Source organism: Mus musculus, chromosome 2, assembly GCF_000001635.26.
Source record: "Mus musculus strain C57BL/6J chromosome 2, GRCm38.p6 C57BL/6J".
Taxonomy (NCBI): Eukaryota; Metazoa; Chordata; class Mammalia; order Rodentia; family Muridae; genus Mus; species Mus musculus.
In genome coordinates, this window is record NC_000068.7 from 155,274,092 (window position 1) to 155,286,159 (window position 12,068).

Sequence of the window (12,068 nt, forward strand, 5' to 3'; positions counted from 1 at the left end):
CTTTTCTTGGCGAGTCCTAAAATTTGGGATGACAGGCATGTGCCACCATGTCCAATCTATGTGAAGCTGAGATCAAACCTAGGGTGTCCTGCATGGGAGGCATGTACTCTACCCACTGAGCCGCACCCCAAGGATGTGGCGTTTTTATAGGTGAGTACGAGACTCCTCCAGGTCTGTGCTATTTACCTTCCTATTTACGTTCCTACATGATCCGCTTCTGGCTCCCATGGTTCAGAGCCCTTCACTACCCACCCTTTCAGTATTTAAAACCATATTTTACATTTCTATTCTCTCTCTCTTTTTTAAAGGATTTACTTATTTATTTATTTTGTATATGTGAGTACCCTGTAGCTGTCTTCAGACACACCATAAGAGGGCATCCGATCTTATTCCTGATGGTTGCGAGTCACCATGTGGTTGCTGGGATTTGAACTCAGGACCTCTAGAAGAGGAGTCAGTGCTCTTAACCCCTGAGCCATCTCTCCAGCCCCATTTCTATTCTCTTAATGATCTTTCCTGCTGTGTCTTTTTTTTTTTTTTTTTTACATTTATCTATTTGCTGTGTGGAAGTTGTTCTTCTACCACCATAGACAGAAAATATTTTAATATTTAAAATATTAAAAAAAATTCTTCTCGGATTCAGTAGAGAGATGTCCTGAGACAGATTTAGTAATCCTGTCACTTGCTGAAAGGGAAGCCAGAACATTGCAGAAACCTCAAAACAAAGGCTAATCCTTGCACTAACAGATTTTCTTGTAGGGGAAGGTGTCTAAGGTTAGTGAAGGCACTAAATAGGACTTAAGGTCATAATTTAGGGAAGTAATCCTACCGCCCCACCCTAATTTGGGGCTGCCACATACCAGGCATTGAGCTGCCTGGAGAAGGTAGAGATGGGATATAAGGCCTGGTTGAATCCCTTTGTAGGTGGAGCCTCTAGGATCTAACATATTCCGAAAATTGAACCCACATCCTCATGCTTGCGGGCAAGCACCCTACCTGACCAAGCAGACAATAATATCTTTCCAAACAAATCCAGCTCCCTAAGACATTTAAAAAGCAAAACAAAACCCAAAACACAAGGTCTCACTATCTAGACCAGGCTGGCCTTGAACTCAAGAGACCATCCCGTCTCTGCCCACAGAGCTGGGGTTAAGGAGGCACCGCCACCCAGCCTCTTTAAGGCAATCTCAGCTGAATTCTTGTTACCTTAGCAGCTTGTTTTTGTACCAATCACTACCATTTCTGTCCATAAGCAGTTGTTTAGAATTACTCAAGCGTGCATCTGTTAACTTGGTTCCCATCAAATTTCTTCCCTTTGAGCTGTATGTTTCTGAAGTACAAACTAACTTTTTTTTTCAAACAATGGTCCTTTGTAAATTCTTTTGTTTTATCTTTTTTCTTCCTTACTTCAACTCTAGCCCATCCTCCTGCCTCAAACTCCCATAGAGCTAGGACTACAAATGAGAGCCAGCTACATCTGGCATTGATTCTGGCTTTCAATCGATTTTTAAAGTTCTTCAAGGGGCCGCCTCTCCGTGTCCGTCCAGTCCCTCTATCCCCTCCACCTCCCGCAAAACCTGAGATACTGAACTTAAGCCTTCCATCTGCTAGGCAAGTATCCTACCCTGACCCTCGGTAACATTCCCAGACCATACTTCTTTCTATCCTACCAAGGGGCTCTACCTGTAAAATCTGACTTCGCGTGTTGTCAGTTCCGAATGTTCTCCATCTCATGGTTAACCACTTCTGATATAGCCCCCCCATTCAGCGATTCTCTCCTGCTTTATCTAAACCACCTATTAACCAACCTCACTCTGGAAATCTATGCTTTCTATGGTTGTTCCAGAATTCTTTGAAAGCCTGGGTGGGGGGTCTGGAGCAATGGTTCGACAATTAAGAGCCCTTGCTATTATTTCAGAGGACCTAAGCTTGATTCCCAGCAGTGCGATTAACTCCAGCCTAAGGAAATCCGATGCTATGTTCTGCATCCGCGGGCATACACTTACAGACACATTAAAAATTTTAAAACTCTGGGTGTTCCATCCTCTCCCCGCTCCACCTTCCTTCTCGAATGCTAAACTCGATGAAGGTGCGGTGAACTACTCCGCAGCGTCGAGAGACTGGATGGAGGCGACAAATGCCTGGCTTCTGAGTCTGTGGCGCCAAAGAGAGGAGCTTGCCATCGTGACGTCACAGAACTGTGACGCGCCCTGGAGCTCCGCCTCCTTACGACCTGCGCCGGGAATCCGGGCTGTCTGCGCCGTGGCGTCACAGGTCCAGGCAGGCGGGTTTTCCGTCGGCCCAATGGGAGCGGCGCGCCGGCCTCCCCTTTAAGGAATGTTGTGACCTGACGTCACCCAGGCGAGTTACCTCCCGCAGCCGCCACCGCCAGGCTCAGCGCGAGCCCCGCAGCCCTTGAGCTCGAGCCCCGGAGCCCCCGGCGCGCCGAACCGCAGACGCATCTCTGAGCCGCGCACCCCGGAGCCCCGGCTGCGCGCCCCGCCGGGCCCGCGCGATGCCCTCCGACCGGCCTTTCAAGCAGCGGCGCAGCTTCGGTGAGGCCCTGGGGGGCGAACTGCCATCGGGGATCGAGGGATGGGGGTGCCAGTCGACCCCGATTGCCGCAGGTGACGTCAGCCCCATGACGTCAGGCACCGGCCGGCCGGACCCCGGGTGGAGAGGCCGCAAGGCCTGGCAGGGTCGCCCGCCTCCCTACCGCGTCCCCCCGGTGGAGGGCTGCGGGGCCGACGGCCCCGGGGGCGGGCGCTGGGGCGGGGCGGGCCGGGAGCCGCCCCTCGGGGATCAGCGAGGCGGAGTCGCGGGAGGCCTCAGCACCGCTGGGCCTCACACAGAGCTCTGTCCGCAGCCGACCGCTGTAAGGAGGTGCAGCAGATCCGCGACCAGCACCCCAGTAAGATCCCGGTGAGTCTCTAGCACCCCCCAGCCACGCCCTGCCCTGCCAGGTCCCGCCCTTGGCTTACGAGTCCCCCGCCCACTCCACTCCAGGTGATCATCGAGCGCTACAAGGGTGAGAAGCAGCTGCCTGTCCTGGATAAGACCAAGTTTCTGGTCCCAGACCATGTTAACATGAGCGAGTTGGTCAAGATCATCCGGTGCGTGGGCAGCCTCCTACAGGCCTTGGGTGGGGCAGGGTCAGGTTCCACAAGAAGGGATGGAGTGGGGCGAGGGGACTGATTTGGGACACCGGGCCCCTGTTCTAGGAGGCTGGAAAAGACCAAGGTCGGGGTTGGGACGAGCTTCAGTAGAGGTGAGAGCCTCTGGCTGAGATGGACCGAAAGTGAAGGTTCAGTAACATTTTGGGAGGGTCACCTAGGCCTCCAGCAGGCAGCCTCCTCACCTGGCATGCCTGCCTGCCTCCACAGGCGCCGCCTGCAACTCAACCCCACGCAGGCCTTCTTCCTGCTGGTCAACCAGCACAGCATGGTGAGCGTCTCCACACCCATCGCTGACATCTATGAACAGGAGAAGGATGAAGACGGATTCCTCTACATGGTCTACGCCTCCCAAGAAACCTTCGGCTTCTGAGTCAAGAGGAGGGGAGGGGGGTGGCTGGGAGTTCTGGTCAGGTTCTCCCCAGGGAGGTCCTGGCTCCTAAACTAAGCTATTTCAGTCCCCAGTGGATTAGGCAGAGATGTGACACCCACTCCCCCCCCCAGGTAGGGGCCACCAGCCAGCCTACCACATCCTGGGTAGGTCCTGGGCCAGTCATGTTCGGGTTGCTCTTTTGGGTGCTGGCTGGGTTGGGAGTGGGTGGGGAGCAGCATCCCTGCTCTGTGGGGTTTGTCATTTTGTTAGGCCCTTGCCTGTCTGCCCATCTTGCCCCTCATCCACCTGAGGCTTTGCCTCCTGCCAGGACCTGCCCCACCCCTGAAAGGCTGGCTCCCCTTGTCCTGACTCGGTGTATGGATCTGTGGTCATTTCCTCTGCAGAAAGAATAAAGACTGCTCAGGCCTGCCTGGCCCTTTGCCTCCAGCTGCTTGTTTGGGAGCAGGGAGGGCTGCTAGGTGACTGTGTTCACACACAGAGACAGACGCGTGTTCCCAGAAACCCACTCCTTAGTACAGGATAGCACGTAGTATTAGGGGGCCAAGCTCACTCCACTCCAGGAATACATGTCATCAGAACAACAATGAAAAAAAAAAGATCCACACATTTATTAAGTAGTCACAACCTATAAAGCCCTGCTCACCGGCTGCTTCCTTTCTGTGCACAGTCACAAAGTGGGGGTCCAAGTGGGGTGCTCCTAGCTTCTCCCCATGGGCCTTGTTGCCAGCTATGAGTCCCCTTTGGTGCCAGAGATTTGTGACCCTGGACTTGAACTTCTTCTGCCTGAGGACGCGCCTGCTGGCAACTCTGGATGAGGGACCTGGCCCAGCTTCTGGCCCTTCCCCCTCTTGTCCATGCAGCGCTGTGCCAGCCAGGGCTACTTGAGCACAAGCATGGCCTCAGTGCCGTCCTTGGCAGTCAAGTAGAGGCCGTGTGTGAGGTAATACTCCCGCCGCAGGAAGGCATAGAAGTAGTCAGAGATGAGCAGGATCTGGCAAGGAAAGAGAGTGTGAGAAGCCACAAGGCACCTTACTGAATGCTACCCTTTGCCAGGTTAGACAGGCAGGTTAGTGCCTGCCTGGCATCTCCCAATCTATAATTCTGCCTAGGGACCTCCTTCCCTCTTGGCACGCTCCTGGCCCTGAACGATCTTACCGGTCATCTGGCAGCTGTTTGTATCCTGCCTTCTGTTCCCTTTTCCTGCTTTATACTTTCATACGTGAGAGTCCAGACCCGTGTTCTTACAGTGGTGCGTGCACCTTGCCGCTGCCCACAGGCACTCCCCATCTAGCCTTCCCTAGAGAAACCATCTATCCAGGAACTCAGAACACAAAATTGCCCATTTCTCCCATAACAGGCAGCCCAGGAACTCTACCTTGGAAACAGTTTGTCAGGTGATGGTGGTACAAACCTTTAATCCCAGCACTTGGAAGACAGAAGCAGGCAGATCTCAGTCTCACAAGATCCGACTGCCTCTGTCTCCCGAGCACTGGGACTGAAGAAGGCATGTACCACCACTATCAAGCTACTGCCAACATTACTCACCTGTTAAAAAAGTTATTTCTGGATGTGACTGGTAGGATTTTCCTTCCTATGACCTGGCCAGCTCATCACCGCGATGAGTTGTGAATTCTGATTCTGCATGTGCCCCTCACCCACCCCGACACAGGGTCTGGGTGAGGAGACCTCAGGGTTCAAGGTCACTATCTACTGCCTGAGCCAGGCTGACCAACAGCTGCCTGGTCACTTGCTGATATGCTACAGGGCCCTGTGTCCTTTTGTGGGTGGGCTCTTGGGACGTCACACATTTAAGGGTGTATATCCAAGTCCAGCCTTCCAGGTATGGCTCTGGTCCAACTAATTGAATGCCTCCAGCCTCAGTTTCCCTATTTGTAAATAGGCCATTAGCCCTCCAGTGAGAGAATGGCAGGAATGAGTCCAGAGACTATCTGATTTTGGCCCCTCCAAGGTCTTCTTAGCTGCTCTCCTATCTTCAGAAAAGTATACAGCTGCCCAGGACAGGACTGGAAGACCTACATCTTTGGTTTAGGTCAACCTCTGATCTGTCTCCCTCTCACTAAGTGCCTGCCATGTTCTAGGCCTTAGTCTTCCTGTGTGAACTAAGAGGTGGTTGGTGCTAGTCCTCTTGGAGCCTATAAACTTTTGAGAACTGGTATGTCCAATACTGTGCCTGCCCTCCTTTGGTAAGGCAGGGCACTCCCCTGCCAGCTTCAGTTACTCCAGTCTTAGGCATGTTGGGCTGAATAGGGTTGTGGACTTTGGGGTCAAGTGTGCAAATAGACGAACCCTGTTCCTCTCTGGGACTCTATTTAGGGTGACAGCAAACTGAGATTGTTGGCTCCTTTGATTCTGTGGTCAGACTGAGTTGGGGCAGGTAAATGCCACAGTGGCAGAAGCACTCAGGATCATCCTTAGCAGAAGCGACATTCCCACCAAGTGCCACACAGTTGAATGGGAAGTTACAGTTGGAATGAGTTTGTCATCAGAGAGGTTAAGGGGTCAGGACCTAATCTGGAGAAAGTGAGCCTACTGCAGATGAAGGGGAGTTAGGTACCGACTAGGGGGAAATGTTCCAGGCAGTGGGAACACCAGAGATCCTGTGGTGAGAGGGGCAGTGCGGGGAGATGATGTAATGGATGGCAGGACCAGGTGCAGGGTCACAGAGCTCAGAAGAGTCTGAAGCCTGAGAAGCTTTTGGGAGAACTCAGGTCAAGTAGTAACATGATCAGATTTGTGGTTTGAAAAGTTCCCCCTGGCACAGGAGAGGGTTTGAAAGCAGGGGGCCCTGGGAAATGTCTGAAGTGGTTACAGGGATGGGTAACACTTGCAATAGCAGCAAGTATTCTTAACTGCTGAGCCATTTCTCCAGAACCCCGGGGATTCTTGAAAAACAAAAAGCACAAGTGTCAATCTCAGAACAAACATCAGACTAACCTCACTGAGCGAGGGGACCTGCCTAGTGTTCCATAAGCCTTTCAAAGTTATGAGAAATAAAGACGACACAGAGCAGAGGACACTGGGAGACACGACCAAGTATAACATGGTTCTGTAGGTTAGTTCTGGAAGAGGCCATGACTGAAAATGTTAAGTCCCAGTGAAGCCTCCTATTCCGTTAACGGTAATATCCCGGGAGGGTTGTTAGTATAACAAAAATTCTATGAAACTTAAGATGCTAACCACGAAGAAAACAAGAGTGGACTGACTATACAGCACCTCACTGTACACTCTGCAACCTTTTGTGACGCCAAAACAATTCTAAAATGTAAAGGTTATCTAGAGAAACAGAACAACACAATTGTCTTTGTTGTTGGGTTTTTGGTTTTGTGTTTTGTTGTTTGTTTTGTTTTGAAACAGTCTTTCTGTGTAGCCCTAGCTGTCTCGTAACTCTTTGTATAGACCAAAGAAACCCTCCAGCCTCTGCACTCCAAGTGCAGGGATTAAAGGTGTGTGCCACTACACCCGGCTTGTTTTGTTTTGAAACAATCTCTTGAAACCCATGTTGGCCTTCAACTTCATATCAGAGAATCTCCTTAAACTTCTGAATCTGCTTCTACTTCCCAAATGCTGGGGTTACAAGTATGTGTGTGTGCCACAAATCCTTTTTTATGCGGCATTGGAGATGGAATCCACAGCTTTCTGCATGCTAAGCAAGCAATCTACCAGAGTGTTTAAGAGAATATTCTCAGTCTAGTAAGTAAATATTTAACTCTACTTAATGATGTAAAAGCTGACATTTAGAAGGAAATATAATGATATCTACATTTCAATCAGTAGTAATTTAAAAAAATAATCCAGGATGAGTTGGTGATGGCTCAGAGGGTTAAGGCACCTGCTCCAAGTCTGATGACCTGAGTTTATTCCTAGAACCCACATGGTGGTAGGAGAGAACTGATTCCTACAAGCTGTCCTCTGTCTACATGCATGCCGTGGCATGCACATGTCCCACCTCCACAAAAGATGTTTACAAACAAACAGAGGAGCAGAGCATGCTGAGCACCTGAGAGGCACCTGGTCTACATGAGACTCAAAAGACCAAAATAGTTAGGTAAAACCCCAGAATAACAATAAAATAAAAAAAAGATGGCTTAAGTGATAGCTTTTGTAACCAAGAAAGTACTGCTGAGTGTTACTGCTAGGGTCTCTGTAGTGGGCACCTGGGTGTTCAATGTTCCAGGATTTGTGTAAGAGAGAAGTGTAGATAGGGCCTTGCTCATTTGGACACACAACCTTGAGTGTCGAAGGTCTAGGTGGCTGTTGTGGCCACAGGGGAAAGATGGAATGCTAGGATGGAGCTTGGCTCTTCAGAGGAAAACCTGGGCCTGGGGCTTTCCATTAAGACTGCAAAGAGAGTCAGGCATAGTGGTGCACACCTTTCATCTCAGCACTCAAGAGGCAGAGGCAGGCGGATGTCTGTGAGTTCAAGGCCAGCCTGACCTACAGAGCAAGTTCCAGGACAGCCAGAGCTACACAGAAACCCTGTCTTAGCAAACAAAAAACAAATAAGACTACAAGGAGGAAGGCCATTTCCCCAGAGGTGCTCCGACTGACCCTGCTCACCAGCTCCAAACCCACAGCCCCTTGCCTATTCTGAAGAGGAGCGAGTTGGGGAGGGAAAAGCAAAAGTCAGTAATTGATTTCCTGTTCTTTAAATTTCATTTTCCTTGTGTATAAAATGAAAGTAGCTGGGCGTGGTGGCGCACGCCTTTAATCCCAGCACTTGGGAGGCAGAAGCAGGTGGATTTCTGAGTTCGAGGCCAGCCTGGTCTACAGAGTGAGTTTCAGGACAGCCAGGGCTACATAGAGAAACCCTGTCTTGAAAAACCCCCCAAAAAAGAAAATGAATAAATAAATAAAATGAAAGTAATAAAAGCTCTAGTTTATTACCCACCACAGTGGTCTTCCCTAATCCAAACCTAGAATTTAGGGGTGCAAGAATACGTTTGTCCCTCTGCCTCTAGAGACCTGAGGCCTGTTTTTTGTGGCTGCCCTGCTTGTTGTGTCTGATCACCCAGCCTTTCCCTTATGTTCTATTTCTGTACTCCCAGACTTTCTATAGAGCCCATTCTAACCATAACATAGCCACTTTTTTTTTTTTTTAAGACAGGGTCTCACTATGTAGCTTTGCTTAGAACTTGCTAGAACTCAGATATCCACCTGCCTCTGTCTCCTGTGTTTTAGAATCAAAGGAGTATGCCACCACATCTGGCACCAACACAGGAACCTATTGGCAGGGAAGCAGGATGGAGGGTCTCCCTGATCTAACTTCTTGGCCCCCAAAAGACCTCGTTTTATTGTTTGTTTTATTGCTTTTGAGACAGAGTCTCACTCTGTGGCTCAAGCTGTCTGGAACTCACTATGATGACAAGGCTAGCTTGGCCTCAGTGTGATCGACCTGCTTCCGCCCCTGGGGTGCTCAGACACAGGCATATAAGACTCTACCACACCTGGTTCCTGGGGTATCTTCTGCACACCTGCACCCACTGACTGCCAGGAGCCCCTGCAGCTCCCCTGAGCCCCATGGCTCTCTGCTCAGGAGCCCCATACTACCTCCATGCTCTGGGGTATGACAACAGTGGGTGCCATCTGCTCTAGCTCTGAAGCCTAATGCCTGGCACAGGGCTCACACTCTGGCTTCATGTGTTGGTTCTTAGCCTTTTGGAATTACCCTTCGGGCATGGCTTGCTGAGACTTCATTCATCTCCTTGACAATCAGAAAGGCTGTTCTCTGCTCTGTGGTGGAGACTATGAGATAGCTAAGGCCACAGCAGAGCTAATCAAAACTGAAATGAGATTCAGAACACACTTCAGCACAGATGTGACAGAAGAGAGCCAGAAATAAATATTTTCTAAGTGTCTGTCCCTGGCCAGGTCCTCCTGTGGCTGGGACCCATTTATAACCCAGGGTCACAAAGAATGAGAGAAAAGTCAGGCTACGTCATCAGTCCTGCCGGTCTACACCCAACAAGCTGAGTTCTTTCCATCATCTTACACCTCTAAGGCTTAGCACTAGCCAAGGCTGGCTGATACTCCCGGCCCTAACACACACTCTGGGGTGGTTCTCCCCAGTTTACAGCTCTGTTACTCTACCGTGTTCTTTTTGGAAAAGGCGAATAAGATTGAGCCTTCAGAGCCAATTGGTTTATCCACCTTGACCAATCAGCATCTGGACTGTAGCCTCCTGGAAACACAGATGTGATCACCTCAGTATGTCTCGATTCCCTAGGCTGCTTCTGTTGGAGACACTGTCACTCTTGGGGACTTCAACTGGTTGCCATAGTTGGCAAACAGCTGCTTCCTTGGCCACCTGCCTGAGCCTAGGCAGGTTGAAGCCCGAGGAGGGTGACAGCTGACTGTGGAGCTGAGTTGCTGAGCTTTGGCCTACCCACTCACACACCCAAACACACACTGCAAAGGACGGACAGTAAACAGCTTCACCTTCCAACTCTAATGATGCAAAACACCAGGGAAGCGGGGTGTGGTGTCACAGGCCATCATCTGAGGTGGAGGTAGGGGGATCAGAAAGTCAATGCCATTCTCAGCCACTTAGTGCATTAGAGGCCAGCGGGGGCTATAAGAAAGCCCAGGCTCTGTCTCGAAAACAAAGAAAAAGCCAGGGAAACACTGAGCACACACATACATATGCACACACTCTCCACCAGTCAATGTGACCAGGTAGGACAGTAGTCTCAAAAACATTCTTGTCCAACCCCACACTGAGTCTTCACAGCCACCTTCCAAGTGAAGAAACACAGTATAGACTCGTGACAGACGACATCAGCTTCCTCCTCCACGCCAGGATTCCAGGCTGAGACCTCTTTTCCTCCTGGCAGTATACAGTTTGCAGAGTCTGGATCCAGTCGCATTTATCCTTGGTTGAAGACTAATGGCTCAGCCCGAACCTCAGCAGAATGAGGTTCCCAGGGACCAAGTAGATCTGACCACTGCAACCCTGACATGTTCTCATTCTGTCAGAGAGCACAGCCACTGCCACACAACCTCTAGCAGCACAAGCATTGCTCTCTTCCTCTGGTCTCCCCTTCTCTCTTTCTCTCCCTTCCTCCTAGAATCCCCTGGAGTCTGTGAGCTCCAGAACTGTATTTAGAAAGCACTTCCCCGAGAAGCACGCCCAACCAGGCTCGTGGCTCCTGGCTCCGTGCTCCCAGCCCCACGCTGACCCCATCACACGGCATTGCCTTGCTTGTTTATTTCCCCTTCTCTCCACTACACACTGTTCCATAGAAGGAAGGAGGGCTATGTCTCCTGCACTACAGGGCTGCAGAGAGCAGCAGCTCTGTGTGAAGCACGATGAACTCTCTCCTGCAGGTCTTAAACAAATAGGAGGCTCCTCTCATATACAGCAAAGGAAGCTTACCAAGGGTGTTTTCGTAAGAGAAACAACTAGAGAGTACTGCCATCATAGTGAGCACACACACACATATACACACACCCTCCACCAGTACAGGACACTTGTAAACACATGGACAAAGACTCAGAGGGCAAACAAACACATGATCCACATGAAAGAGCTCTGGGGCCAGCTGCAGTAAACCCTCCGTAAGCATGAGCCACCGTCAATTATAAATTAAAGCCCGATTCCCAGGAGTTCTCTGTTCTTAAGTTTATTTAGGATGATTGGGACACTTTCGCTTTTTCTTTTAGAAAAGCCATATTCATGCAAGCTCTGTGTGTGTGTGTGTGTGTGTGTGTGTGTGTGTGTCTGTCTGTCTGTCTGTCTGTCTGTGTGTGTGTGTCTGTGTGTGTGCACACGTGAGCACATGTAAATCACTAATCAATTTGCTATACATACAATCCCAGCATTTGGGAGGTAGAAGCAGGAAGAGGAGGAGTTTAAGGCCAGCTTCAGCTACACAGCAAGCTAGAGGTAAGACTGGGTACAGAGACCCTGTCCAAAAACTTTAAATAGGAAAAGAGAGATAGAGAGAGAGAGAGAGAGAGAGAGAGAGAGATTGTATGGCCTGAATACTGCCCTAGGAGTTTGCTGCGTGTACCTGAGAGCACACCCTTCATATTTTATATGCCAGCAGGTGACTGAAGGCAACAATAGGACTCACAGGTCATATTAAACCCACACAACACTGTATGATGTGGGATTATCACCCTGGAATCTGACAAGTTAAGTCACGTGCTGAAAGTCACCAGTGAGGGAACTGTACGAGTCCTCAAGCGATCAACCAGAGATTTTAATCTTCTTTCTCACACTCAAGCACACACAAGCACACAAGCCTCATTAGATGGTTTGCTATTGTCATTTCCTGTTACTGACTCTGAGGCAATGGTTAATTACCAAACGATGTGTACCACATGATGAGAAAATACTTAATGGCACCGAGAGAGAGAGAACAGAGCCTTAGTCACTAGAGCGCTTACTGTGGTAACTAATAATCAACATATATCCACTCTGTAATAGGACATGGAACTTCTCAAAATGAACTGAGCAAGACTTTAACAAACCTCGAGGT

At 50.0% G+C, this 12,068-nt stretch overlaps 2 protein-coding genes across 4 annotated transcripts in view; one reads left to right on the forward strand and one right to left on the reverse strand.

The window, feature by feature from the left end:
* The first annotated feature begins 2,272 nt into the window (after positions 1-2,272).
* Positions 2,273-3,982, forward strand: Map1lc3a (microtubule-associated protein 1 light chain 3 alpha). 2 transcript variants are annotated; one of them, NM_025735.3, is made up of 4 exons: positions 2,273-2,555; positions 2,867-2,922; positions 3,007-3,113; positions 3,384-3,982. In NM_025735.3, the coding sequence occupies exons 1-4, from the start codon at positions 2,516-2,518 to the stop codon at positions 3,544-3,546; spliced, it is 366 nt and encodes a 121-aa protein (NP_080011.1). In that variant the 5' UTR covers positions 2,273-2,515; the 3' UTR covers positions 3,547-3,982. The 2 variants fall into 2 exon arrangements, 1 of the variants encoding a protein (NP_080011.1); NR_046364.1 differs by lacking the exon at positions 2,867-2,922.
* Positions 3,983-4,151: 169 nt separating this feature from the next.
* Pigu (phosphatidylinositol glycan anchor biosynthesis, class U) overlaps positions 4,152-12,068 on the reverse strand; it is a 79,182-nt gene continuing 71,265 nt past the window's right edge. The window contains exon 12 of one of the 2 annotated variants that reach the window (XM_006499333.1): positions 4,152-4,558. In XM_006499333.1, the coding sequence (XP_006499396.1) occupies positions 4,445-4,558 (114 nt within the window). In that variant the 3' untranslated portion in view covers positions 4,152-4,444. The remainder of the gene's footprint in view (positions 4,559-12,068) is intronic. The other variant, NM_001004721.1, reaches the window with a different exon arrangement.